Raw genomic sequence first — 27,976 nt, forward strand, 5'->3', positions numbered from 1 at the left:
TGATTCAATCAATGATATTACCATATAAGGAAGTCTTGACTTCTGCAATATTTTCTGGACTTGGGACTGTTTTCAAGTTATTGCTACATGTCTGATGAAGGATCACTATATCATGATCCCATCAATCAAATCAGTATTTAAGGAAATATTGGTAACATCCTAGTTCTTAACCAGAGCAATCAAATATTTTGATCTGATCAATATTATTCAGATGAGCTCCAGTATCCCATGGCCTACTATTTTGAATGCTCTAAAGCATAATATCACTCATCACTACACCCATCATCAGTCTAAGCGCACAAAAATACTATTGCTATAAAAGGAAGGTAACTTGACAAAATAGGAAATGTTCCTAGCCATCTAGTTCTCCTCGCTCCCCTTCATCAATTCCAAGTCCAGCAAGACTATAGATTAATTCAGACAGTTCAGCATCATGGGCATCATCACCCTCGTCATCTGAGTTCTAACTTCTCGCCATGTTCTTCATCGATTCTGTCCATATTGACGTCAAAATTGAAATCCGCCGGAGGTGGTGCATCCCCATCCCTCTCCCAATCATCAACAACCATAGGATCGGCACCTGACACTGCGCACGGAACAACAGCCTCGCCCAACACAAGAGACCCAGTAAAGCCCTCGAAATGAGTCAGTGATTGGAAGCGTTGGGGGTAGGTATCATCGAATCGATGGCGCCGCATTGCGTACTCCTCAATTTGAGCCGCCATGATGATGTCTTGTTCTGCCTTCTCCACCGACTTGCCCTCTGAGTTCCGCAATTCTGCTGCCTTTTGCTGCAAGAACTCGAGGTCGTCCCTCATCCATGTTAGTCGACGCCGAATCTCCACATTGAGGCGTTCGATCTCCTCGCGCGCGCGAATTATCTTGAAATACTGATGCATGATTTCTCAATATACTGGTTGAGCCCATCGCATCGTTCTGGATGTCCCCCGTACTATCTCGAAGGAGATCGAATTCGGAGAGGAAGGTTCGGGCGACGACCTCATCCCAGGAGATGTGAGCCCGTGGTGGGGTTTGCAAAACAGCGATGGCATTGTACGTTTCCAAGGCTTGCTTGATAGTTTGGGACCGAGTTTGAATAGATCTTGCCAAATGGGTTCGCAAGTGATATCCTAGATACCCCCATATTAGTGAATGCGATACAAAGGGGAAATTATACATACCCAGACCGGACTGATTCAATTTAGACAGCTCCAATAATCGTTGTACCAGCAAAAGTTCCAGCCGATTAAGTGCGCGTGTAAACTCCAAATGAAGAGCCTCTTTCTCCGCCTCTTGATACTCTACCTGCTCCGATTTCCACCGCTCTGCAATCCCAAGTTCGACCTCCAATTCTTGCACCAGTCTTTCATCTCGCTCTAAGTGCTCCTCGGCATGTCGAAGGTTGATATCCGCCTTCGTGCGGCCAGGTGTATATGTTGCATCGTCGTTCCGAGCCTGTCGAGCAGCAGCGCGACACTCGCGGACAGTTAACCTGGAATAAGCGTAAGTAAAAACAATGACATGCGACGACCATACGCACACAGTAGTCTCCATCTTCTTCAGAGCATGAATGTAGCGGATTCTGGAGGATTCAATCTCCGACGAAGCTGACTTGAGTGTAAGCAACCACTCTTTCTCCTCCTGCAGGGACCGGACAAAGTCCTCCCCATCTTCGATTCCCTCCTTGGCCATCACTCTTTGAACTGCGGGTTTGTTGTCGATTATCCGGATCGCTTGTCGGTAGTTATCACATATGAATTTGCCTGATTTGCGTCAGTACCCATAGAGGCAAACAACGAATACTTACTCAGACTAGGGTATGACTCGAAGGTGTCAACGTGTTTAAAGTAAGTCGTGATCTCTTGTTGTCGATGGAAGATACTGGCATTGCGACATGACCACGCGAGACCATTAGAGCGTGAAAAGAAACGCTCCAAGGTCTCCAAGTCCTCCAAGCCCAACCCCTCGATGTATGTAGTCAGGTACTCAAGTTGGCACAGGCGGTTGTGTGCATGCCCATGGAAGGCACCAACCAGGCAGTGAAATTGTCGTTCTTCAGCCAGTTTCCCCAAATTACTAGTTGCGATAGTTTTCTTCAAATTACATGCGACATCGTAACCGCCACCAGCATCGTCGTCGTCGGTGCATTCCAAAAAGGCATCCACAACCGCTAGCGCATACTTTGATCTATAGAAAGAATGAGCAATGAAAACAATTAAGAGAGAAAACAAACTTACAACTCGCCACTTTGCACCATGTCGGCAGCCACGATTACAAAGCTATGGCGGCAAAGCGCCAAAAAAATCCCCGTCTCGTCGAAGGTTCCCCACATTTTTGCAGTTACGTCGTTCTTGATGTTCTTCCAGCGACTGGCGCATGGATTTTCGCGCCCTTGACGAATAAGAGCTGCCGCAATGCCCCCCCGCCGTCGGGTCTAGCCAGACCTCTTGATTATGCCTTGTTTCTATTGACCATTAGACAGCGCGACAAAAGAAGAGAAGAATATACCAAACATCTCCACGACAGTTACAGGATACATGTCAGCCCCATTTGCACCTTCATGCTCGTTCGTTGAGGACGTTGGCGAAGAACAATAACGAAGGTAAGCTTGAAGAAGGTGAGGAAGTTGGATGGTAAAAGCATCGACGCGTCGTTGCGTGCGCTCTCGCCGTGTCCGCCAATCACGAGTTTGCGGACTGTACACAGTAAGAAAATGATTGGCCAAAGGGTAAAGCGACTGACCGTGAATGCATGCCGCTCTTGAGAGATTCTTCCAGCATGTCGAATTCTCCACCAGCATGGCTTATCACAGCCATTTGAGTTCCATCCAATACACCTCCCAGCGACATGATATTTTCGCATGCAAGTAAGTCGGTGGCGTCAAATTCGTCGTCATTAGCCAAGTTCTGAAGAGCAGCAAGATTGTCAAGTGCTTGGCTACTCATTGCTGCATGTGTAGTTAGCGGAAGCTGTTCTGCTGCAGATATTAAGTCTTACCTTGCTGGTCCTCATCCGCCATTCTGGCCACACCCAGTCGATACTTTTGAATTGCCGCTGTACTGAGTAGTTTGCGCTGCGTTGGCGTTGTTGAGAAGAGACCTAAGGCAGGGGTGGAGGTCCCAATGACGACAAGCTTTTTTGACCTTGCTTTCGACTTGTGCATTGCCCAGTATTGTGTATGTGTCGGTCTTCGTGTCGCACCCGTGTCTGTAGTCGTTAGTCTAATGTCCCCTCAATTGACATAAAACGTGAGTCTCTATTCACCTGAGTTGTCGCTGCTGTCAATTGAGCGGGACATTAGACTAAGTGTCTCGCCCCATTTGGGATGTCACGTTATCCATTGCCTGTTCTATGCACACACAACATCTGCTCTCACTCCGCTCCTCTCGCTGGTCCTTCCAAATATGGTCCCAAGGGGCCTCTTACCCTGATCTTGCTTCACATCATCCTTGAAAATACTCCATCAACATACAGCGCCTGCCAAAACAGGTAAACTTTGAGCCTGGCGCCACACCAGGCTCCTAAACCAACCCTCGTTGCAGAGCGCAATCCGAGGGTGTATTTCAGGCTAAATATGTATCAATTTAGTACAAAATCAAAATGTGACATGATGTTACGAAGAGTTTGGGCGAGCGCTCTGCAAGAGGGCTGGCCCAACTAACCCGGACCGACCACCGAAGCAGTGCACTTATCTCCGGTTGGTGCACCACTGTTCCAGCTCTCTCTCTCTCGTCTACGCCATTCCGCTGGCCAACACCATTGCTTGTTACCCCTTTGACCCCAGCAACACCAGTCGCAGCCACGCAAGTGCTGGGTGTACCTGGGACAGACACGGCCGCTGGCAAAAAACCTCTTGTCCAAGCGCATCGACCTTCTTAACTGTCCATCATTCATGGTAGTGGCGCCGGAGTAGGTTTTGGAGGTCTGTTGGTGGGTTTGGGGGCATGAGATGGGGTGGATGGGGGAGAAAGATGAGTGGAAGGGGCCAGCTATGCTGGTGGAGAAGCCAAGGAGAAGCTATTGACGAATTGATGCCAGCCCAATCGGAGATATTCGGTGGTCGGTCCGGGTTAGTTGGGCCAGCCCTCTTGCAGAGCGCTACCCCAACTCTTTTCGTCACATCATGTCACATTTTTGATTTTGAATAAATAAATAGCTTATAATAATCTCTCAGAATTGGCCTGACTAGCTCTGCAACGAGGGCTGGTTTAGGAGCCTGGCGCCACACCTTTTAAATGATTCAGCGAGGTTTCCCCCACCAACAGCCAATGCCTCTTACATCCCCCCAAAAAGGTCTTGCGACCGTTCAGTTGACCGCCTCGCCTCGCTCACACCTCAACCTGTTGAGTTACGAACTCTTTTTGCGTGTCCTCATGTTTGTCCTGCAACCGATGGGATGGAGATGGGATGCGCAACAACGAGGCAATATACGGAGTGTAAATCGAGTGTGGAAGAGCGTATTGGACAACAGTCCTACTCTTTGGGCTCGTCTCCACATATGCTCCGCGTTCGGTCCAACCTACCTTCATCGCCTCTTCGCTCATGCAAAAAACTCGTCCAAAACCATCGTCTTGACGCTACGTCAATATTACTACACTCCGACAGGACAACCACCACCCTCTCACTTCGAGTTGATGGAGGGTCATCCCGAGTTCATGCCCAATATCAGCAACCTTCTTGCGGCACACGCCGTCGTCTCTCGAACGGCTCGCTGTTACAGTCGACAGTGGCGCAATTTGGGAATCCCTTGTCCAAGCGCTTGGAACAGAAATCAGTTTTACCGGCCTCAAAGTCCTGGCACTCGCGTCCGTCGAAAATAGCGATGACCGCCTCGATATTCTTCCTCTTCATGGAGTGACATCGGCACTTCGGGAACTCGTTCTCGAAGACGTACCCCACCACTATGTTGCCGGACTGTCGTACAATCACCTCACCACCCTTGCCCTGAGTGGCTCGGTCGAACATCCTGGCCGAGAAAAATGCGACCTTGGCAAAAATCTTCTGGCTGTTCTCTCCGAATGCTCGCAATTATCTTCCTTGCGCCTCACTAGTGCAGACTGCGTGCAAGATGCCGACACGCAACTTTCCACTATTGTCCTTCCCCAACTGTCTTCCCTCGCATATTCATGCAAGTGGTATATTTGCGGCAGCCATGTTTGTGGCCAAGTCGTTGCTGCCATTGATGCACCAAACCTCAAATTTATGGCTCTCCATATCGGTCATCAGGATGGCGCCGCCATCTTCGCTGCGCTCAACCGCTCCAAGCTCAGACAGGTTTGGGTTTTGCATCTATCCGGCCACTGGTACCATTATGGACCATTGGAAGACCGTATGCTTTTTACCGGTCTTCTCAAAGCCGCGACCGAGGTCGACATCACGCATCTTGAACGAAACCCAATTCCGGAAGTAGGCGAGGACACCGAGCTTTTCCACGTTTTCGTTGCGCTCCTTCTGATGCTGCCAAAAATCCAACTCTTGCGGTTGCCCTACCAGAGAGGGGTCTTCTATAAACACGACATGCAGCAAATGAAGGATACAATGGACATGATTTCCAGAGATATGGAACGGCGGTACACCGTTTCCCTTGCGGAAACCGAGAGCCAATGCGACATGCGGGAGAACTTTACTTGTCCGGACGCCTTTATCGACGCATCATTCACTTCGACGTTTACATTCCATGCATTAGCGTGCACTCCTGTCTGTAAATGGGTCATTGAGTGCAAAAGAGATGTCCAGTAGTAATTCCAGACAGTAAAATAGAGATTGTAGTACATTACAAAAACAACTACCATCACATGCATCAGCCGGCGCGGCGCATCACGCCGTCACCGCCATCACTGGCGCGTCAATCGGCCGGCTCTGGATTTTGATGGTGGAAGCCCAGCACGGCACGGGCAGCCTTCCGCACATGAGTCAGCGCGTCAACCACCTCCCTCTCATCCTCCAGGCCGGCACCCCCCATCACTGCATCAACTTGTGATTGCCCACGACTGCTTTCCGCGCCGATCCCATGGCGCTGCCACTGCGACGGCCCTTTCTTAAGGGGCACCAACCAGTTCCGGTCGACCTGGAGGCGCATGTAACCGCCCGGATTGTCCGAGCTCAGGACATAGTGCCGCCATGGCCAGCTTGCCAACGCTTTGCCACCATTCACCCTCGCCTTTCGCATTCTGACTCTTCAAAATTTGATGGACGATCCCTTACTTAGTATCGACTTTCAATGCATTCCACCCACTCATTCGATCCGGACAGTTCGTGCGTCCATTTCCCTTTGCCCGTTGTCAGACTTTAATGGCTGTAGTGAGGAGCGGAAACGACAGCGGCGAAATCAAAAGGCAAAAGAGTACATGGCTTCGTATGGGTTGCATTATGAGTCTTGCTCACCACTTACTCATCCTACATTATAGCTGGCGCGCTCAACTTAAATTCCAGCCTTTTGAAGTGCAGCAACAGGTTGCTGAAAGGTCGCGCATGTATCGCAAGCGATACAAACGTAAACAACGACGGTATGACTTCTGCTTTACAGCTTTTCTTTCTCAGACGTTATAAGTCGTCGTGCTGAAGCAGATCGTGGAGGGGTCGATGAAGGCTTGCGATCACACCATCATAATGACGCTTATTCCCCATTCAACCCGCCCAACCCACACCTCTCAGGCAACGGGCGTTCAAGTTGTCATAACTATGGCGACGACTATTCTTCAGTTGGATTGCCGTCTCATGCATGTTTTGCGGATTCCTTCGAAGCCGTCAGTGCATCTCATATACTTCTTCCCCCATTCTCTACCTTTGATCAACTATCTACATCTCTTCTACCTCCCTTTTCCACCTTCGACCAACTCACGAAATCGTGGTAATTGTTGCTTAGTCGTCTGTAATGAGAAATGGATTCTAGGCTATGATGGCCAATCAGGGCTGGATGCGTTCTATGATCGGCTGTGTGCCAGCACGTGTCAGATTTGCCACTCGCCGAGACTGTCAAGACTGGACTGGATTGAATTCCAACAACAGTCCGAAGTACAACGAAAGACGGCAGCTAGTGCTAAACGACAATTCCTACTTCTTCCATCTTCTTGAATAGCTTTCCGCTCAATACTCCTCGGGTCTCTCGAGCTTTTGTCCAATCATGCAACAGGTCGATATACTTCTTCTCGCGTCGCGTCTTCGCCTGGAATTCGAGCTCGCTATCGGATAGTCCCCCCTTCTGAAGCCAGCGCACGACGGATGAGTGGAGGAACTGGGTAATGAAGAACTGGCGTTCATGTTTCCGAACTGGTGCGAAGCTATAGATGTGAGCTCCAGCCGGAAGTAGCATCGTGTCCCCAGGCTTCACGGAGACCATCTTCCCCTCGCTATGCATGAGCAAATAGCCGCCCGCCTCAGGCTTCCAATTGCCGACGACGGTCACCGCAAGCAAGTCGCCGAATCTCATCTCCCACACCTTTTGCGGTTGGAAAGACTTCGCCGTGTTGATGCGGAACTCCATTGTGGAAAAGACAGAGTGCGGATAGGGCACAACCAAGTGCTCGTGGTCGAATGCTCGCTCCAGTTCAGCTGCCATGGAGCTGCAAACTGCTGGGAAGAACTGTCGAGCGCAAGCTAGACCGCGAGGTAAGAAACATCAGATACCGAACGAGAGACGCACCTAATTGATACTCGGCAATGTGGTTGACACTGCGGCAACACGTTAGATCTCCGCCAGGGAAATTGACGAGCGCAGTGTGCTTTTCAATGGTTTTGGCCGCCTGACAAACTCAACGTTGGTGCTGATCCTTGACAATCAAATATAAAACTCACCGCGTAGGCTCCTGCCTCGAAGTCTAGCCCCCAGCGCAGAGGTTGGTCTTCCATGAGGCCGGCAAGAAGTTGAAGGGGGCCAACAATGCTGGTGCAAGTCAGCTCCCACCCTGATTCATCAGTCGTTGGGCCTCGGAGGACGACTGACATCAGCACGTCTTGTGAGTCGACGAATGGAGTCGGCAATTTCCTGAAGATACAGCTGTGAGTGGGTTCGGTTGGGCCGAGCCGCGACTTACGGGTGAATAGTTGCCTTGACAAGCTGGAATTCACGACGCAAATGACCTCGAATAATAGTAGGATTTGGTGCCATGGTCGTCGGTGTCGGAGCAACCTCTTCGACGATCGGCTCGTTGCGGCGTGTTCTCTCCGCCATCACCAATCGGGTCGAACGACGCAACTGAACTTGAAGGTCCCAGATGGGTACGGGTTGCGCATCATCGTCTTCGAGTTCATCAGCGCTCAGTGGCGTAGATTCACGGAGGGTCGTCCGATTTTCGCGACCTGCATAGGTCTTTTGGCGGCTAGGAGACAATGGCAGACCATCGAAGAGTTCGAGGAACGCCTCGGTGGGGCCAGACACCACTCTCAAGTCCGTGGTGGCAGAGAGCTTGTTGAGTATCTCTTTTTCTTGGTCCCGGAGTCAATGGAGCATAGTTCTTGGGCAACTCGATCTTGACAATACAGTGAGTAACAAGAACACGAAAAAATCCATACTAACCTCCCCACGATAGTACTCGTCACAGTCCTCCAGAAACATGGTTACCCGGTTCGCTATCTCCAACTTGTCTCGCAAGGCGATATTCGAGGAAGGCGGGATGGCATGCGAGGGCGGGTCGCTGCGTGAGGGAAACGGGCGACTGAAGAGCCTTGCCAGCCAAGGTGACTGGTGAGGGCGCAAACCCGACTTGCAAGGGCTAATGCGACGGCCCATCTGCTTTTTGTTACTTTGGGGGGAGTCGTGGGCTGGCATTTCGAAGGACAGTACTTATTTCTTTGGTTGCATACGGGCTCTTATAGGTTTTTTTCTAGCGTGCGACAGTCGTTTGCCATCAGTCGTTTGTCACCAACGTAGGCATCCTCTTTGCGGTACAAATTTTTTTTCCTTAGCGTCTGGTCACATCCTCCCGTTTGATTACTGCCATCCCTCATCTTCCCTCATGCAGGTACTTGTTCTGCCTCAAGTCGAGTTTTCGGTATGCTGACCTTCCATACATCACAGCTGTGGTGGGCTTATGTTGTCGTCACGTTCAAGCGCATCGTCTGTCCTTGCGGGCAGTCTCGACGTCTTCCTCCTCAAATATACCCACCAACGGGAGAGTGGGTCGAGCGGGCTTGGGCCAAGTGAGCATATCAACATCATGTCTTGTTCTTCTCCATGCGATCCTTTCGCAGTTCCGATGACCCTGGCTTTCATTAACCTCGTGTGTCTACTCCCATTTTCCAATCGCAATACTGATGTGATCCCAGGCCAAACAAAACGTGGTACCAGGTAATCTTTGGCCTTCATAAGTCGAGTCAAGGCTGACATTTGCCACACAAACAAGATAAGATAAAGTTCTGACAAGGGGGAGTTTTGGCGAGGCGAGTTTTGGCGGCGAGTTTTGACGACGGGAATTTTGACGATGGGATGCACCACTGATGCACCATGAACTAGGTACTATCTTGAAAGGGTTGTTAGGCGCACTACCGCCCATTTTATGATGTCATTTCCTGAACTATCTTATCCGCGGGATCATGTATAAGTTTAAGTTCTCGAGTTAGCCTGAACTACAACGACAAAAATGCCCGCAGTCAGGCGGGGTATGGCCAGCTTGCAGGACCCGACCCAGCCACGACACGAAGACCCGCCGTCTACTCCTCGAGGTTCGTGGTTTCTTTGCTTTCCGTATTCTCTGTCTCACCTCCACTTAGAACCTCCGCGACCCTACCTGACTCTGGGTACCAACTCTCGTGGTGGCGCCACCCTCTTAATCGTCGTACTTCTCGAGGTTCGTGGTTTCTTTGCTTTCCGTATTCTCTGTCTCACCTCCACTTAGAACCTCCGCGACCCTACCTGACTCTGGGTACCAACTCTCGTGGTGGCGCCACCCTCTTAATCGTAGACTCGGCTCCTCGTTCACAGCTGAGACTTGATCGTCCTAAAAAGAACACTCTACATGGCGGCTGGCATCGTTCTACGGCTCGTGGCGTCGTGCAAGATCGGCTTCTCCTCCCTGGGAGTCCACGCCCCCCGTATCTGGATCCAGTCAGACTCTCCCACCAGTGTTCCATTTGCTATGGTGTGAAAATGCATCCTGTTGTGTAAGTAAATCCATCGTTTTGCCGGTATCGTTATTCACGCTGCTCTCCTTAGCTCTGAGTGTGGGCATTCGCATTGTTATATGTGTCTACGCCTGTGGCTCCAACGCGACTGGAACTGTCCAATCTGTCGCACTACCGTCAGAAGTGCGCCGATTCGCAACTTCGACTTAGCAGCCGTACTCCAGGACGCCTACCCCCGAATTGCTGAAGACACTAGTCGCGTTACCTACTCTTGGAGTGGGCTGGTTTTCCCGACTGTATAACAACCTGAGCGCTCAAACTTTGTGAACTAACTAGTTATTTCTTGTTGCTGCAGTTCGTTAGTTTACTGGTATTCCTGGTAGCATACTTTGTGTTGTCTGCTCGCGCCCAAAACAAAATCAATCTGCGTATTCCTCACTCGGAGCTGGAAGCTGGCTGACGGGCTGCTGCCAGCCTAGCTTTGAACACTTGGCATCAGGACATTTCTCTCTTGAGCCAAACGGAGCCCTGGTCTTGTAACTCGAATACGCAACACGTTTCGAAGGTATGTGACGATATCAGAACTTTTGCCTCCTGCCTCCTTCAATTGACACATCAGCACTGTGCGTGGAGACAACAACAACGTAGATGAGCACAAAAACAGCAATGACCTGTGTCTCGACCCGTCTCTCGGCGGCGTTGACCCTCGCGCAAGCCCTGGATGGACTCACACTGCATGTGGACACTCGTTTCAGGTAAACTTTTAGCCTCCTTGACCGACTTGCTTGACTGACCAGCTTGACTAGACGATTCCCACTCCAACAGAAGGCAAAATGAGCTCGCGCAAGCGTAGAGAGAAGGATACCATCGAACTGGGCACATCTAGAGGCTACATCGCGAAGAATCGCACGACAGGTCGCAATTTCTTTCTGGCTGACGACGGTCGAAATCATCGAATATCATCCACTATACTGAACCCTACGAAGCGGGTTCGACTGGAACCAACTGAGGACGACTCATTCGCCGCCTTTGAGCCAATGCCAACCGATAATCTATTCGAAGAACACACACAAGCGGAGGTTGTGGAGGAGGAAGTGGGGCCGAGGACGAAAGACATATGCCAGTTCAGTGAGTTGAAAATATGCGCGCTGGCATGACCACTAATGTGTTGAAAAAGACGAATCCAATGTCTCAATGGCGGCCGCACAAGGGATATTTCCTTGATGAAATTCTTCGCCACGACGGTCTCGGAAATGACCTGCGAAATCCACGATGTGCCCACTGCAGCGAAGTACTTGGAGTGAAGCCAAACGATATCACTGCCCCACGTTGCTTTCGATGCGAAGATTGTGGCAGCCATCTCCAATGTCTTGCCTGCTGTCTATCGATTCATGAGCGTTTTCCGCTCCATCTTCTCGAGGTGTGCACTCAAAGGATCGAGTTCAATATACTAATATTAGATAGGAATTCAATGGGAATTATTGGTTCCCTCAAACGCTTCGACAACTGGGCCAAATCTATCAAGTTGGACATGGCGGCTTTTCTTTGCGGATTTCCCGACGTCACTGTCCACACGATGACTGTAATCGATATTCCCCACATCCATACCATCCGACTGCGGTACTGCAACTGCGCCAGAGCGAAAGAAGCCGATAATGTCACCCAGTTATTACGGAATGCCTGGTACCCAGCAACCGTGATCGAGCCAGCCACCTGCGTGACCTTCCGAACACTGAAAGCTTACCGACTTCTCAATGTTCAAGGAAATCTCAATGTGACGGACTTCATGTCAGCTCTCGAGCGAATGACGAATAGCTTGGGGGTCTCAGGCTTGATATCTATTCCAGTGTGTTTTATCTATTTTCCTTTGCGACCTTCTTCACTAAATTTCACTCCAGGAGCGTGCTCGACAATTCCATAGGATCTCTCGGCAGTGGGCCTTTCTCGCTCGCTGCAAGCATGCAGGACGTGGCCATGATCCAGCTGGAATCGAAGCCACACAACTTGGTGCATGCGCTGTCGCTTGCTGGGCTTGCCCCCACGATGGTCGAAATCTGCCAAACAATTGGCGGTCTGCGGATCCCCGTCTCCAGTTTGTCTCCTCATCGCATGCGCTTTAACACCTGATTAATGTATTGCCTCTAGATTTTTATACATGCTTATTCTAGCTATGGATGCAAACTTCCGTCTCAAGAACCGGATACGTGCAAACGAGATCAATGACGCGCCGCTGGGACCGGGATGGGGCTACTGGGTGGAGCCGACAGGATATGAAGAGCACGTGAAACGCTACGTCAGCGAGGCGGATGTAAGTGCAATTTGCTGCTACCAAAATCCTTTTGACACGTCCCTCGGTCATTAGATGAGTACGTGCATTGCATTCGCTGCACTGCTTCAGAAAGATACTCGTATGACCACGGGTCTACGAGTGTCTGGAGTTGGGGCCTGTGTTTGTGCGCGCCATGAATGCGTGCGGCCTAATGGGATGGGGAACCTACAAAAGGGAGAAAGGTTCACCTTTAGCTCTGCATTGAAAAACCAGTGCCTGACGCGACTTGAACAGATATTGTAATATGGATTGGATCCTGTTCTCGTCAATCATGGCTGTCATTCTACTCTGGCTCACGATATCGTACGATATCGCATGTCAATGGAAGATCAACTTTCAGGAGAGAATGTGCCGACTTCCTCCATCAATGCAGAAAAACCTGGACGAGCTCAACGTCCAATTTGGTCTGCCTGTTTGGCATGCCGAATCGCACAGAGGGAAGTGCAAAGACAAAAACAAGCTGTCTAATAAACGTGGGGTTGCAAAAACCGACGGGGAGGCGATTGAGCGACTTTGGTCTAGCTTGAATCCAGCGGCATTGGCAACGAAGAAGATGTTGAGAGCAATACTTCACGTACCGTCACACCGAGTAGGATAAGTCCTGTGTCGTGACGGTCACTGCCCTTTGGCATTGACCGCTCCGACGCAGGTATGTATCATGTCGTAGCTACACTGCCCTTTGGCATTGACCGCTCCGACGCAGCCGTCTCGTCCCGGACTCCCTCCGCGCTCAACAGGTTATGGGCCCCGAGCATGGAAGCCCCAGGACGCGCTCGTTCCTCATGACTCGGCCACGTGCCGTCATGGCCCAGCTTGCCAGACAAGCAACCAGACACCGCCCCGACTACGGAGCGATGGAATACGCAAGCGTCGCCGCTGGCAGACCCGGCCCGAACGCCACAAGCTCAGGCTCCCCGTGGATCATCGACACCGGCGCCACACGACACATGTCCCACTTGCGCGAATACTTCTTCAAATACAAACCATGCTGCATTCCCATACGACTCGCCGACGGCTCCGTAGTATATTCCGAAGGGTCCGGAAGTGTTATATTCCGACTACCTAGCGGCAGAGAAGTCGAAATAACTGAAGTCCTACACGTCCCAACATTATGCTGCAACCTCTTCGCGGCACTCTTTCTGGTGCAACAAAGGAACTTCAAACTTGAAGGCGACTCATCCGGGCTCAGATTCAAACACGGGGATCTCACATTGACGGCTGAATACACGAAGAACAATGAAGCCATCCTTGTCGGCACCACTGTAACCGTCTACGATAAACCAGGCAACGACAATGTTAACAGCAACTATGCAACGCAGAAAAGTACTCTGCCCGAAAACGAGACACTCTGGCACCGCCGCTTTGCGCACGTCAACACAAATCGCGTTCGAGATGCAATCGAGCACGGTCATGTGAACGGGCGCCAATATACAGGACAACCAAAAGGCTGATCCCATATGCGAGCCGTGCATCACCGGCAAACAGCATCGACACGTATCTCGCACCCCCCGCACACGCGCAACACGCCCCCTCGAAATCATTCACTCCGACTTGAAGGGCCCTCTACCAGTAACAAGTCGAGAAGGCTACCAATACTGGGTCACGTTTATTGACGACTATACGGAGCTGCGAGCGGTCTACTTCCTGAAGAGGAAGAATGAAATGGAGGGCAGATTCTGGGATTACAAAGCTCTCGCCGAAGCCCAGCACCCAGGCTACAAAGTCACCTACCTTCAAAACGATGGAGGAGGGGAATACATTGGCACCGCTTTCAAGACAAAGCTGGCAGCCCACGGAATCACTCCAAGAGAAACTGAGCCTGGGGAACCGCACCAAAACGGTGTCGCCGAACGTGCAAATCGTACATTGGAAGAAGGCGCAACTGCATTACTACACGAGGCCAAGCTTCCATCGAGTTTCTGGATCTACGCGGTTTCGACTATAAATTACGCCACGAATCGCCTCCCAACCGACAGCTCCTTAACGAAGTCACCATATATTGGCTGGTTCCAACGAGTACCAGACGTCGATCATATGCGCATCTTTGGTTGCCTCGCCTATGTCCTCATCCCAAAGAAAAAGCGAAAATCATTTCAGCCAAAAACACAACTTATGATCTTCATTGGGTATACAGCAAACTCGAAGGCCTGGCTGTTCTGGGATCCGAAACAGAAACGTACTATTGTTTCATCAAATGCGAGATTTGACGAACGTGTCCTGCCGGGGAACCACTGGCCGCTTCAGAACCCAAACGCGCTTCAGCCGCCACAACCGCATCCAACCCAGCCAAAGCACGAGAACCCTTCGGCAACTGCGAAGCCAGCTGACGACGCTCCACATCGAGGGGGAGTAGTACCTGGATTCGACGATATGAAGCGCTCTGGCGTCAGAAACACAAAGCCTCCCATACACACGCCTGACGGTAACAGCCCTGACCAGATGCCTCAAAACGAACCATCTGACACAAATACTCCCACAACCACCACCAGAATCGCCGCTGCTACCAGACATCCGCTCCCCGCTATTGTCACCCACTCGTCACTGACTGACCTACCATCCGATTTCGGAACTGAATCGGAGCGAGAGACAATAACACCGCTTCCGCCAGCACCACCCAAGAGGCTAGCACCACAACAATTTCAAGCAGCCGGCAAGCATGGGCTCTACCAAATGCCCCCAGGTCTTGGAAAAGGACAATGGTCCCGCAACACCGAACAAAACCAGAAAGCGCCATGGAACTATCAAGGCCACTGGGATGCGAATCAGGACGCCAGCGCTCGGACCACAAATGCCCACACGACTTACCTGACGGTTCAAGAGGCATTTCAAATCGCCTACGAGAAGGCACAACAAAGGGCCTTGTCGACCACTCTGGCCGGTCCAAAACACATACGAAGAGGCCATGAATCTGCCGAAGGAAGAAGCTGAAAAATGGCACGCTGCAGCCTCTCCGCGAGCTAGAGTCGCTGATCGAAATGGGCGTGTTTGAGCTGGTCGAGCTACCAAAAGGGCGAAGAGCTATTGGAAACCGCTGGGTCTTTCGCGTAAAGCTCAACGATGATGGATCTATCGAGCGCTTTAAAGCGCGCCTCGTTGCAAAAGGCTACTCGCAACGCCCTGGCTTTGACTTTTCGGAAACTTTTGCGCCAACACCAAAATGGGCCACGCTTCGGCTCATTCTAGCTCTGGCAGCCATGGAAGATCTAGAGCTCTGGAGTGTCGACATATCGTCTGCGTACCTCTATGGTGAACTGTCGGAAGACGTTTACATGGAGCTACCAGAGGGCTCAACATTCGTACCCGCTGGAAAAGCGCTCAAGCTGCTCAAGTCGCTCTACGGTCTCAGACAAGCCGGTCATCAATGGCATCTGAAGCTCCACGAAGTATTAACCTCAATGGGTTTCACACGTGTTCGATGCGAGCACAGTGTATGGGTCTACACCACCAACAAATCGGGCACACGCGCATCATAGTGCCAGTATTCATAGACGACATGACAATTGCTGCAAAATCCACCTCCGAGGCACGAGCATTCATTGATGAGCTCAGCAAACACTTCAAACTGCGCGATTTAGGACCGTCGAGCTGGCTACTCGGAGTCAAAATCGAGCGCAACCGAGAAAATCGGACTATTTCAATGTCCCAAGATCAATACATCCGCGACATCCTCGAACGAGCTGGGATGTCAGGCTGCAACTCAGTCACTACACCAATGGATGCGAAAACTAAGCTCACCGCCGACGATTGCCCAACGACGCCCGAAGATCAACAGGAAATGAAGAAGGTCCCTTACCTCCATATCCTCGGCGCCCTCGCTTACCTCGCTGTCGCCACCCGCCCTGACATAGCTTACGCTGTCGGTGTTCTCTCACGATTCTCGCACAACCCTGGCCGGGTGCACTGGCGGGCACTAAAACATGTACTGCGCTACCTGAAGGGTACAATAAATCACAAACTAACCTTTGGCGGAACACTCAACAAGCAAGACGAAATTTTCACGACGTACAGTGACGCCAGACCATGGCGGAAACCCCGACAACGGACGATCTACATCTGCCTATGTAGTAATGGTTGGGGCGGCGCAATCAGTTGGTCGAGCAAGCTCCAACCATTCGTCACACTATCAACGACGGAAGCTGAATATGTTGCAGCCGTCTCAGCAGGACAAGAGATACTCTGGCTACGAAATCTACTCACGGAGCTAGGATACAGCCACATCAGCACCTCGACTCTGTTTGTCGACAATCAATCCGCCATTTCCGTCGCACGAAACCCAGATCACCATGGGCGCGTGAAACATCTCGACCTGCGCTTCTACTGGCTTCGGGACACGGTAGCTGCCAAACACATCAGTATCGAACATTGCAGTACACTCAACATGGTTGCCGACGCGTTAACCAAGGCTCTGGGTCGCGAGAAAATGCAAAAGGCCTCCCTCATGCTTGGACTACGATGACAGAACGTGCCATATTGAGGGGGAGTGTTGAGAGCAATACTTCACGTACCGTCACACCGAGTAGGATAAGTCCTGTGTCGTGACGGTCACTGCCCTTTGGCATTGACCGCTCCGACGCAGGTATGTATCATGTCGTAGCTACACTGCCCTTTGGCATTGACCGCTCCGACGCAGCCGTCTCGTCCCGGACTCCCTCCGCGCTCAACAGAAGATGGGGCTGGGTAATCGGGCCGATGTGTTGGAGGATCACATCGATAATCACAATTTCATCAAAAACATGACTTTGGGTGCGTTTCCGTACTTACCTGTTTAAGCAGCTCCTGATTCATCCTAGGAGCAACATTACAGCGTCGCCTCGTCGTTGCTCGAGACGAAAGGGCCCGTCAGGTTGAAGCTTTCCACGCCGTCAGCGATGGCATTTCGCCGGAGCTTCAACAGCAATGGAAGCGTGAGATTCGTGAATGGGAAGATGATGACAAGCGTCCGAATCCATTTGAGTTGCCAACGAAAGGTATGACTTTTGGCTTTCTACACGTAGTATTCATTTGTGCCCCAGATTTCCCAACAGAAGCGCAAATCCGACTAGATCTCCAACGGGAGGAACGACAACAGGATGTCGAAGGGCGGGCATTTGTCAGCGGTGGTAGTGCTACTGCCTTCATCTCCGCTGGGATACAAATCGAGGACGCACAGTTAGTCATCACTGGTTATGACTTCTCTGGAGCACCAATACTCATTTTGTTGGCAGAGCTCGCATCAAAGAATTTACGCAACAACACTCAATTCTGACTACCGACCGCGAAGCAAAACTTGACGAGCTTCGCCTCTCTCTGCTCAGAAAGCTCGGGCGTTTTCGGGAACTGCAATTGGTATACATGCCCGGTGCCGCTGCGTTTCTCGCTGAAGCTGAAATGAGGCGTGACTCAAATGCCCCGCCGCCACTCCCTGAAGATATCACCCTATTTCTTCCAAGCCAAATGCCGACCCATCCTACTACCGGCGCTGTTCAAGGCTGTGTTGCTGGCTGTTGTCGACATCGAGGAGAGATTACGCGTCTCACAATGCCAAAATGCTCTCAGCGAACTACGCTTCAAGCTGCATGGGAAGCGGTGGTTGATCGCCTATCGCAACGCCAATGTTACGGGGCAAAACCAGACAACGAAAGCGGCCAAACTTTTGCAGTCCATCACTCAGAAAGCCGATGCGATTTCGTTGCGTTACAAACGTGGTCATTCGGCATTGGTAGGGTTGGGTGTTGCGCAAAAGTATCCGGCATTTCGTGCCCTGAAAGCGGAGGATGTCTGTTTGCCTGCAGATGGCGAAGAGAAAGACTTGGAGGCACAACAAAAGCTGGCCAGAATCAGTGTCACACGTGGCATGCGAGTCCCTCGTAATATGCCCAGTAGCTCGCGGCGCGTTATGTCGTGGATTTGGACTGCGCCGGGTGCTTTCGATGACCAGGAGGAGCAGCTTCATACCTGTAGGTCCCTTTGATGCCTCTGAAACCTCGCTGACAAAATACAGCAATGCGCGTTGAGTGGTGTCGGGCAATGGCACGAAAGACACGGTGGAATGAGGAGGTGATGCTTTTGGAAGAAGAAATGCGACGCACGCTTCGTTACCTCGAATGGCAAGCGAAATGGTGGCAACAACAGGCGGAGCGCCGGGAGGATGTGGAAGCGGAGCTGAAGAACGGTTTACAAGCATATGCTTACCGAGCTGCAGCCCAGTGCACCCAGGTGTTGACACACTTTAAGCTAAAGTGGGCCACGAGCGAACGACGAGTTTTAGATGAATTAGTGACTTTGGCTAGTATAGCGGAACTTGAAGCATGATATTCGAACGAATACATAAGTGTCGGGAACTGATGCATAAGTGTCGGGAACTGATGCATAAATGTCGGGAACTGATGCATAAGTATCGGGAACTGATGCATAAGTGTCGGGAACTGATGCATAAGTGTCGGGAACTGATGCATAAGTATCGGGAACTGATGATAACTGTCGGGAACTGATGAAGAATGTGGTTTTGCCATTGCGCAACCACACCTACAGCTCTCAAAATTTACTACCTATATGAGCATTCAGATTGGGGAAACTTTCATTTTTACAAGACTTTTAATCTCATAGATTGTTCTAGGATTTTTTTCTAGGGAGAGATCTTTGGAGGATGGATAGAACGCGCCAGTAGCCACGTCTGGAAATATTTTCAGATTTTTAGGCGGAGGCATACTGCTACAATACACACAAATCTCGGAAATAAGTGTCGGGAACAAGTCACGATTAATGACAATCCGAATCATACTTTCCACTTTCCACTTGGAACCTACCGCCTTCGCCTTACTATTGCTCACATTACCACTTAATATCTCCACCAACCAGCCTTCTTCTTTCAAAGGCACGCCCGACTTGGGAGCGGTATGTATGGGTCTTCGACGACGACGACGACTCGCCGGACGCAGCGTTGACCCCCAACTCCTACTGCTGATCTCATCTCATTGATTTCATCCTTGCTCTTGACTTCCACCTTGACTTAGTATGGGCCGCAACAAATTGCCGCCTGAAGAATGCATAGAGCGCCGCCGTCGAAGCCAAGTGCTCTATGAGGCCAAGTAGGTTTTCTCCTCAAGACCATACTCATTCTCATACTAACTCCTTGACAGAAAACACAAGGAACGTCGGGACACTGCTAGGAACCGGATGCGAATGTATTTCCTCTTCCCGAGTGCACGCCGATACCGCTTCTGAACCCTCTTCAGCAAGCGCCGGAAAATAAAAGATAGCAATGCTGCTGCAGTCAAAGTGTACCAACTCAAGGCACGAACAGCTGCCGCCAAATATCGACGAGAGTAAGTATATCGCTGCGATCTATACACGGGTCTTAATTCGCTTTTTAGACACCCGGACCGCCTTCAAAATGCTTGCGAAGCCAAACTTGAACGTAGAACGGCTGCTGGCGAAAGCAAGGTCGATACAGAGACCGTGACTCAAACTCAGGCTCGCGCTTTGAAACTTCTACCATCGGTTTATGACCCATCCACCCCACGCAAAACGGATGCTACTAAAATCTCTGCTCCTGAAGCGGCGGCTACGAAACAGCCAGCGCATTGGCAGCAGGACTCCCGTTCGAGGGCACCTGGCGGTTCTTGAATACCGGCACTTGCTGTGTCGGCCCGGCCTCCAAACGCAGCATCGCGTCACCAGCAGAACTTCCCTTCAAGCGCGCCCGGGCGTGCACTGGACTCGTCCAAGTTACCCCCTCTGCCGGCGCTAACAATCCCTTCTAGGCGCGGGTGTGCTGCTGCTGGGCCTCTTATGACTCAAAAACTGCCGGCTGCATCTGAGCCAGACGTGAACTCTGATTCAGACCAGGACAGTTGGAAGTCGCCTTCAAATTCTCCCCTCAGCTTCGATTTCCATTCGAGCGAGTCTGAAGACGAGGGAGATCAGTCACCTTCTCCCCTCGCCTCAAAATCGCAGGGCCCAAAGTCTCATATTTTCGAGAAGCTGAACACTCATCGCAAGGCTGTTACCAAGCAGTGGCCATCGTCATCCCGTTCGAGCCAGACTCAAGGTTCCTTCTACAGTCTCGGTGCTCGTAGTTCTCGAATCAGCACTTGGATCGACGAACATGCTGAGTTCAATCGCATAAAGTGGAATCTCGACCAACCACCACCTGGAATCGATGGACCATGTAAATTCTCACTCTGTACAGAGAAGTCATGCCCAGGATGTGCATGTGTTTGCGATTCCACAACGGTCTGGATCAAGCATTGGGGAGGACACCACAGAATGCCGCCGAGAGGAGCAATATTCGGTTAGCTTAGGTTCATTGCTCATGTTAGCCAATCAAAACCAGAGGTTGAATTATTCACTTGAGGCATTGCGAAACATGAAAGAAGTTAACATGGACCAAGCGCGTATCCATGTACTGATAGTTCTAGACTCCAGCCCTGAGCTGCTGTCTTTGGCTACCCCCCTCGATTCGGAGTGCTTAGCAATGAAACCCGCGTTGAACCCCAACGGTCAGGCAGTACTTCAGGGCCTGCTGCGACACTGCTAATGAGTACCTACATCTACGCGAGTTGGGCGAGAATGAACCTGTTTTGCTCCGGGACGGTTCTCCGAGTAGACAAGGGTGTTCCCCGAGCCAGCGCAACTTGACGAAATGCAGACTCTTCACTTAGCTGAAGAAGCGCTTAGTTACCTCTCACCTCCTGGCCAAGGACCGGTAAAGTCGCACGTTGAGCCGCAACGACCAAGGTTTGAAAAAAGATATTACTTTCATCAAGCAGGTTCTTTTGGTACAGTAGGGCAAGTTTTATCAAGTCGAGTTTTTGACGAGGCGAGTTTTCAGCGGTGGGAAGTTACGGGGCGAGTTTTGGGCGATGCGAGCTGTTTGGCAGCGAAGAGGAGAGTTATTGGCATGAAGGGGGAGTTATTGGCGCGGGGGACTCGGACGATCCGCGGACCGCGGAGCGCTATCGATTTTCGCTGATCGATAAAGTTTTTTGCGGCGCAAATAGGGACAAGTGCTCGCGAAGGACCATGGCTTGATGTTTGACTTCTTGTTACGCCAGCAAGGTCCACGTGCCACATGCCACGTGTCACGTGAAATTCCGTAATGGCCAGTGAGAATTCAGACAAGTTTGATTCACCACGCATAGACAGTATATACGACATACATACAACACTATGTACGAGGATGCTTATGCCAGTGGCGCGAGTCCCTTGAAGGTGGATGAGCCGAGGCACACGCCCTCAAACTAGATCACATACCTGCTTTTAGTAGTTCGAGGGAACTACAACGACGCTCTGCAGATCGAGCAATGCATTGAAGTGCTCGATGGCTGCGGACTGAGTGGAAAATCCCTGCCACGCGCGTTGCGAGTAACCCCAGTCACACAGGACATGGCGAGTGCGTTGACAGAGGTGATGCCAACCTTGTGACCGGTGGAGACGACATACCAGCGGAGGCCTTCGGTGGGGATGCCGATCTTGGAGGCCTCCTGAAGGCGGCCTTCGGGAACAACAGAGTACAGGCGACCAACAGTCCAGGGGGCACCAGAGCGGAACGGCTGACCTGGGCGTCCAGGCAAAAGACCATCTTCGTTGGGGATGCTGTCACGATCGATGTCGTCCACCTCATCCTCCTCGTCATCAGACACGGTGACCGAAGACACAGACGGAGGAGATGGGGAGTCTTCGGCCGAAGGAGTAGTGAGGTTTTCGAGCATCGCCTCCAGCTGAACGAGTGCGTCGACTACAGGAGGTGGGGTTAGAATGCTTTCAAGGTGATGATGCACCGTACCGCTGAGGCCACAAGTGTCTGCGACGATGGCGCGGATCGGAGCATCTGACATTCATCAGACGCGATTAGGGTTCGCCGCAAGACGTACTGGGTGCAGTGTCGAGGCATGCAGCCAAGATATTCAAGAGTTGCTGCAAAGCAGCAATGCCCGCTAATGAAGGAAGAGTCAGAGAAGGAGACAAGAGTCGAGGGAATGAGACGAACAAAGGGGTTGCGCGTTGGCTCCTGTGGTATTGGGGCTAGGATGGGTGGTCATTGTGCTGGTGGGCAGAAGCAAAGAGGAATGCAGCAAACAGACACAAACACAACACCTTTTATATGTCCAGCAATGTGTTTGTAATCAAGATCTCATCTCGATCCAAGGATAGGGCTTGGAGAAGCGAAATCATCCCCCGCCCCGCGTTCATGCGCCATTCATAAAAAAACTATTTTTTAAAATCAATTCAAGTCGAAACGGTTATAAAGCCGCTCACCACTACTCAGGTTTCTCCGTCACTTTTTCGACGTTCGTCATTGCGTTGAATCTCATCCAAATATCTGTCTAACACTCCAGTACGTGTCACTGTGTTCGACATCGCCTGCCACTAACCTCGAAAAGTCATGTCATCCGCAGACCAGCAAGTCGAGAGGACTCTCCGTCGATGGTCCGAGGGTACCCGCCAAGTCGTCCTCGCAAAATATTTGGATGAATATGCTACGTTGCGAGAGCTAAGCCGACGTGCCGAACGGGACCTTTTGAAGCGAATCATGCGTGAATATATGGGCAGGATCGATTGGCGCACTCCACACGATGTCGATCCGGTCTTGAGGGACTGGGATCCGAAGGGCATCGACATAGCTGAAAACTTGTCAGCGGAGGACCAGGCGAAGAAAAACGAATATGTCCGGCTCTTGGCGCAGGTCTGTGTCGAAGTAATAGACCTAGTACTTAACTGATAGTCCATTTCTAGCGTATTCACCGTTGGTACGCCGTATCGCACCGCAAGAACCATCAATATCTGAGATGAGGTATCGGACGAGCAGTTGGCACCGTATCTGCGTTAACAGAGCGAATAATCGAGAGCCTAGAATTGATCTTGAAAGTTATGAGACCGTTATTTCCACCCGCCAGGCCCCTGGCGACCCTGTATGAAGAATTAGAAAAAAAAAAAAATTATCGCGGTCATATATATAAAGAGAACTTCACCTGATGAGTTCACTAAAAAGGGATCAAAGGGCCACACCAAGCCCCAGCCGTTTACTACCGACTCGTCAGTACCTCGACTATATTAACGTGCTTTCTTGCTCTTCGCTTCATCGCCATCCGCACCGAAACGAATCAACAAGGTCCGTGCCGTGGCCGTCTTTCTCTCCCAGACCCGCAGCTAACAAAACCGAGTTAGACAGGAATAAAATATGATCTTAGGCGCAGGAACCAGAAACAAACGCAAGTCTCAAAAGAAAAAGACTCGGGCTCGAATTCCAAAAGACCAAGTCAAAAATAGTCGCCTTTGGGCCGAAGGCAACCGTGAGGTAATCCTCATGAAGTATATGGACCAGTATATCGTGGCCCGACAGCAAGGCGGCGACGCCGAGAAGCTGGTCTTGAAGCGTGTCGTGCGCGAGTATTTCGGACACCGGACGCAGTCGATCCAGTCCTGATGGACTGGGACCCAGACGGTATTGCGATACCAGAAAACATGACATTGGAGGAGAAAGCGAAGAAAGAGGACCACATCAGCTGGATGACAAATGTATGTCACCTTGTCACACCCAAAACGACTCGACTCACATTCTGAATCTTAGCGTATCCGACGCTGGTATCAGTACCGTATCAAACATCTAACCGACTTTTCAACACCAGTCCCGGACGAGCACGAATGACCCTTACGCCTCGTTCCTCCACACTCTCGAAGACGGAGACAAACCCAAAATAAAAAAGCGCCGCAAGCCTGTCCAACAATTTATGAACGAGAACTTGGACGCTGTGAATCAAGCCCTTGATCGTGCTTGGGCCAAAGCACAGTTGTCGGACCCAGCACTTGTCGGCGAACATCCAAATGTCCACCATCGGACCCAAATTGCGCAAATGCTTTTCGATCAACTACCACAAGCGGCGTGAGAACAGTACGGAGCGCGAGCTGAGGAGTTGAAACAACACGATTTGGATGAATTGAAAGCGATACTCGAAGCTGCTCCTTCAAATTCCTCGGGCCGGCCAAAGTCACCTCAAGAACGACACGAGTTCGTTGACTTGATATGTCTTGGTTTCGTTTTTTGCTGACATCACCTCACAGTGCACTGAGACGGCTCATAAAATGGGTGGGGCCCATACTACGCCATATATTCCATGTCAGCAATTGCCATGCCACCTTATTCGTCGGTGGACCCCAGCCAGAATTGGGAGGGGACATCAGCGTCCACACGTACGTGGATAATTTGTTGTAGCTCTCATCTACACACGGCTAATCATCGTGTCATCAGGATATCTTTTGGTCAAAATCTCACATCAGACCGAGTGCACTGGGGCGAATGGCAACCGGAACGCTTCAACAAGGTGCTGGAGTTCTTCATCGAGTATTTGCAGACGGCGTACAGTACGTCTTGACATAATTCGATGACACTTTTTCTCACATGTCTTTCCTAGCTGCTGAAGAGTGTCGTGAGGCAGCATTGGAGACTACGGAGACAAATTTCGACCCAAAGAATCCTCCTCCCCGCGCCCGTCGGTACGGCTCAAAGAGGCAGATGAGCTACCAGCGAAAACCAAGCCGATGACAGCACCCGCCAGTACCAACCTTGGGACCACTCGGAAGACGACGATTCATGTGACGAGGAATTGGTACCTCGAAAGAAGAAGAGCAAACACTCTCATCCAGCAACTTTCACGGTCAATCCGCAGTCTTCTACCCAAATAGCGAGCTCCTCAAACGCGGGCTCCTCAAACTCCTCTGCCGTGTCTGCAATGTGTGACCAGTCCCTGCGGACGACGACGGCTCCGAATACCACCGCATCTGCACAGACTCCACCCACCAGCGGCGCAAACCCTAAGCCTGCTCAAGTTCAACGGGGGCTCTCCCAGCTCGCTCTCACACGCGCTCGCAAACCCTAAGCCTGCTCAAGTTCAACGCGGCTCTCCCAGCTCGCTCTCGCATGCGCTCGCAAACCCTAAGCCTGCTCAAGTTCAACGCGGCTCTCCCAGCTCGCTCTCGCATGCGCCCTCAAATCCTGAGCCTACTCAAGTCCAACGCGGCTCTTCGAGCTCGTCGCACGCGCTCTCAAATCCTAGGCCACCTTCTACTCAGTTAGGCTTGGCAGGTGGTGATGACCCTGGCCTACCACTGAAACCAGTCCCTCGAGGCCGTCAACCAAAGCGACGAGTCCAGGAGTCATCAGATGTGGGTGTTAGCGGTCGGCGGCGAAGCTCCCGGCTAGTAACGGTTAGCAAGACCGAGACCCGCGAGACCGTCACGCTTCCATTACCAGAAGATGCTCCTAGGTGGCTGTCGCGATTATACGAGCGATTGACGGACACCGAGCTTGGTCCCCATTTCAGTGCTATCGTCAATACCTGGATTCGTATGGAGGCCGCGTCAATCTACGAGTCATCAGCAGAAATCATTCCAACTGACCGTTGCCCAACGATACTATCATCGTGGCTTTACGATACGGATTCTCAAGCGGATGTGGAACCTGCCCCGCAACTCAAAGGAAAACGGAAAGCAAACTATGTCAAAGGGTGGAAGGCGTGGTGGGATGCTATGCAGCCGTCTTGGCGGCAGCGAGGCCTGGATGGTGCATGGAGGATCGACATGGCTTATCCAACACAAGGCATAAATTGGGAAGACCTATACACATGGGGTGAAGGTGGTGTCGGTTGTATTGTGGCTGGGCTATTGTCAGCGTCGGGCTCGGGCCGTATCGGGGCGTCGGGGGGTCCGACTTCGGAGAGGTCTGAGGAGCACGAGAGATGGGTATTCGCCCGGAGAATAGACGATATTAGCCTAGCGACTACATCTTGTAAGTACGACTTTTATACGCTACGGTATTAGGGATGGATCGGATGGGCGCTAGGCCCCAGGGCGGATCGGATGGGCGCTGCGCAGGGTCGTAGGGGTGAACGGAAGGGGTTGGAAGAATGAGGGGGCGTCCAGGAGGACGGCGGTATACGGGCCCGTGCGGGCCCGGACGGCCCGACCCGAACCGTGACATCACCCCCCTCCGTTGTGGGCGGCGCCTCGACGCCCTATGGGTCCGCGTCCCCTGGTCTTGCTTTCGGATTTTCCATCGGCCGTTTACGAGTTCTTCGGGGGCGAACGGGTTGAGAGTATAGAAGTCCTCGAGTGCCTCTTCTGCGCCCTCCAGTTTGTCCCGCAATTCCCACGTCCACTCTTCCCGAGGGTAGCCTTTCCACTGAATTAGGTATCTTAGGCGGTGTCGTCCTTGCTTTAAATGACGAGCGAGATGGCCTCGACTTCGTAGTGAGGCTCGCCGTCCCGCATTTCTGCCGGGGGTGGTGGGGCGGCCCGTTGATGATCCGCCACGGGGGGTTCCAGGGTCGTAATAGCGCCGTGTGGAATACGGGGCTTACGCGCCAAGTTGGGGGTAGCACCAGTTCATAGGATGTTTTACCCACTTTGCGCTTAACTTCGAATGGCCCGAACCTCTTGTCATCCAGTTTTTTTGAGGGTCGATCGCTGGTCAAATTCGTCCCCTGGAGGTAAACTTTATCCCCTTCGGCGTAGTCGGGTCCGGAGAGTGCTTTCGGTCGTAGTATCTCTTCATCGTTTCCTGGGCCTCTTTCATAGCTTCGGCCGCATCGGCCCGGCTTCCTTCATTCGTTCGGCAAACACCGTAGCGGCCTCGGTCGGGACCTCTTGCGGGGCCTCGGACCCCTTTCTCGGGTGGAATCCCAACGTGAGGAAGAAGGGCGAGAATCCCGTTGAAGAGTTAACCTTGTCATTGAACGCGAACTCTGCTAGGGAAAGCCAGTCTGACCAATCGCTCTGCTGGAAGTTGCAGAATGTTCGAAGGTATTGCTCGACCTCCATATTCGCACGCTCTGTTTGCCCGTCCGTCTGCGGGTGATATGCCGATGAAGATCGAATCTTGATTCCCAGCAATTTGCTCAAGTCGCTCATGAAATGCCCGATGAACTGCTGGCCCCGGTCGCTAGTTACCTCCTCTGGGAATCCGTAATCTTTCCAGACGTGATCGCGGTATAGTCGGCGACTCCTTCCCCGGAGATGTTTCCGTGCATGGGAATACGCGTATCCCTTTACCCAGTCGATCTACGATTACGAGAATGGCGTTGTACCCGGAGGATTCGGGTAGTTGAACGATCAGATCGATTGATATGCGCTGCCAAACTCGAGTCGGCACGCTATTCGGGACCAAGGTTTCCTACGGGCGTCTCGGGAATATCTTCGTTCGTTGGCACAACAGGCAGGCTCGCACGTATGCCTGGCAATCGGCTTGAATGGACGGCCACCAGTAGTTGCGGGTCGTCAGCTCGAGGGTTCGATGCCACCCCGGTGTCCCACGATAGGGATGTCATGGTGTTGCCGTAGCACTCGATGCCGCAGTCCCATAGCCGGGGTACGTATACCAGCCCGTTCCGAGTCTTGAAGCCGTCGTGCTGTTCCCAGCCTTCCGGTTCTCCGTCTTCCCAGAGCTTGAGGACCTTTTCCTCAGTGGCCGATTCGGCCCGCCCGGATCGAGTCCATCAGCCCGTCGCCCTCCGTATGCTCTAGTGTCAGCATAGCGCGGATCGCGTGTTCCTTGAATAGCCCCGCCAGGAAGTAGGACGATGTCCTGATTATCTTCCTTTCCGTTGTCGTACC

General features: G+C 51.7%; 3 protein-coding genes across 3 annotated transcripts; 2 read left to right on the forward strand and 1 right to left on the reverse strand.

Moving 5' to 3' along the window:
• Positions 1–452: 452 nt before the first annotated feature.
• Positions 453–3,298, reverse strand: MIND_01406100 (uncharacterized protein; the record flags this gene model as incomplete). The annotated part of the gene is made up of 8 exons (XM_037370461.1): positions 453–743; positions 1,228–1,492; positions 1,541–1,763; positions 1,808–2,170; positions 2,473–2,696; positions 2,743–2,947; positions 2,998–3,207; positions 3,265–3,298. The coding sequence occupies 8 exons, from the start codon at positions 3,296–3,298 to the stop codon at positions 453–455; spliced, it is 1,815 nt and encodes a 604-aa protein (XP_037213053.1).
• An 8,152-nt stretch (positions 3,299–11,450) lies between these two features.
• Positions 11,451–12,186, forward strand: MIND_01406200 (CxC2 domain-containing protein; the record flags this gene model as incomplete). The annotated part of the gene is made up of 3 exons (XM_037370462.1): positions 11,451–11,479; positions 11,524–11,847; positions 11,907–12,186. The coding sequence occupies 3 exons, from the start codon at positions 11,451–11,453 to the stop codon at positions 12,184–12,186; spliced, it is 633 nt and encodes a 210-aa protein (XP_037213054.1).
• A 4,869-nt stretch (positions 12,187–17,055) lies between these two features.
• On the forward strand, positions 17,056–18,679 carry MIND_01406300 (uncharacterized protein; the record flags this gene model as incomplete). Its single annotated transcript, XM_037370463.1, has 6 exons — positions 17,056–17,131; positions 17,179–17,355; positions 17,401–17,536; positions 17,593–17,762; positions 17,818–18,324; positions 18,369–18,679. 6 exons carry the CDS (start codon positions 17,056–17,058, stop codon positions 18,677–18,679), a joined length of 1,377 nt encoding a protein of 458 aa, XP_037213055.1.
• Between the last annotated feature and the right edge of the window lie 9,297 nt (positions 18,680–27,976).

Source organism: Mycena indigotica, assembly GCF_014461135.1.
Source record: "Mycena indigotica strain 171206Taipei chromosome Unknown Mind.scaff0018, whole genome shotgun sequence".
In the NCBI taxonomy this organism is placed as follows: Eukaryota; Fungi; Basidiomycota; class Agaricomycetes; order Agaricales; family Mycenaceae; genus Mycena; species Mycena indigotica.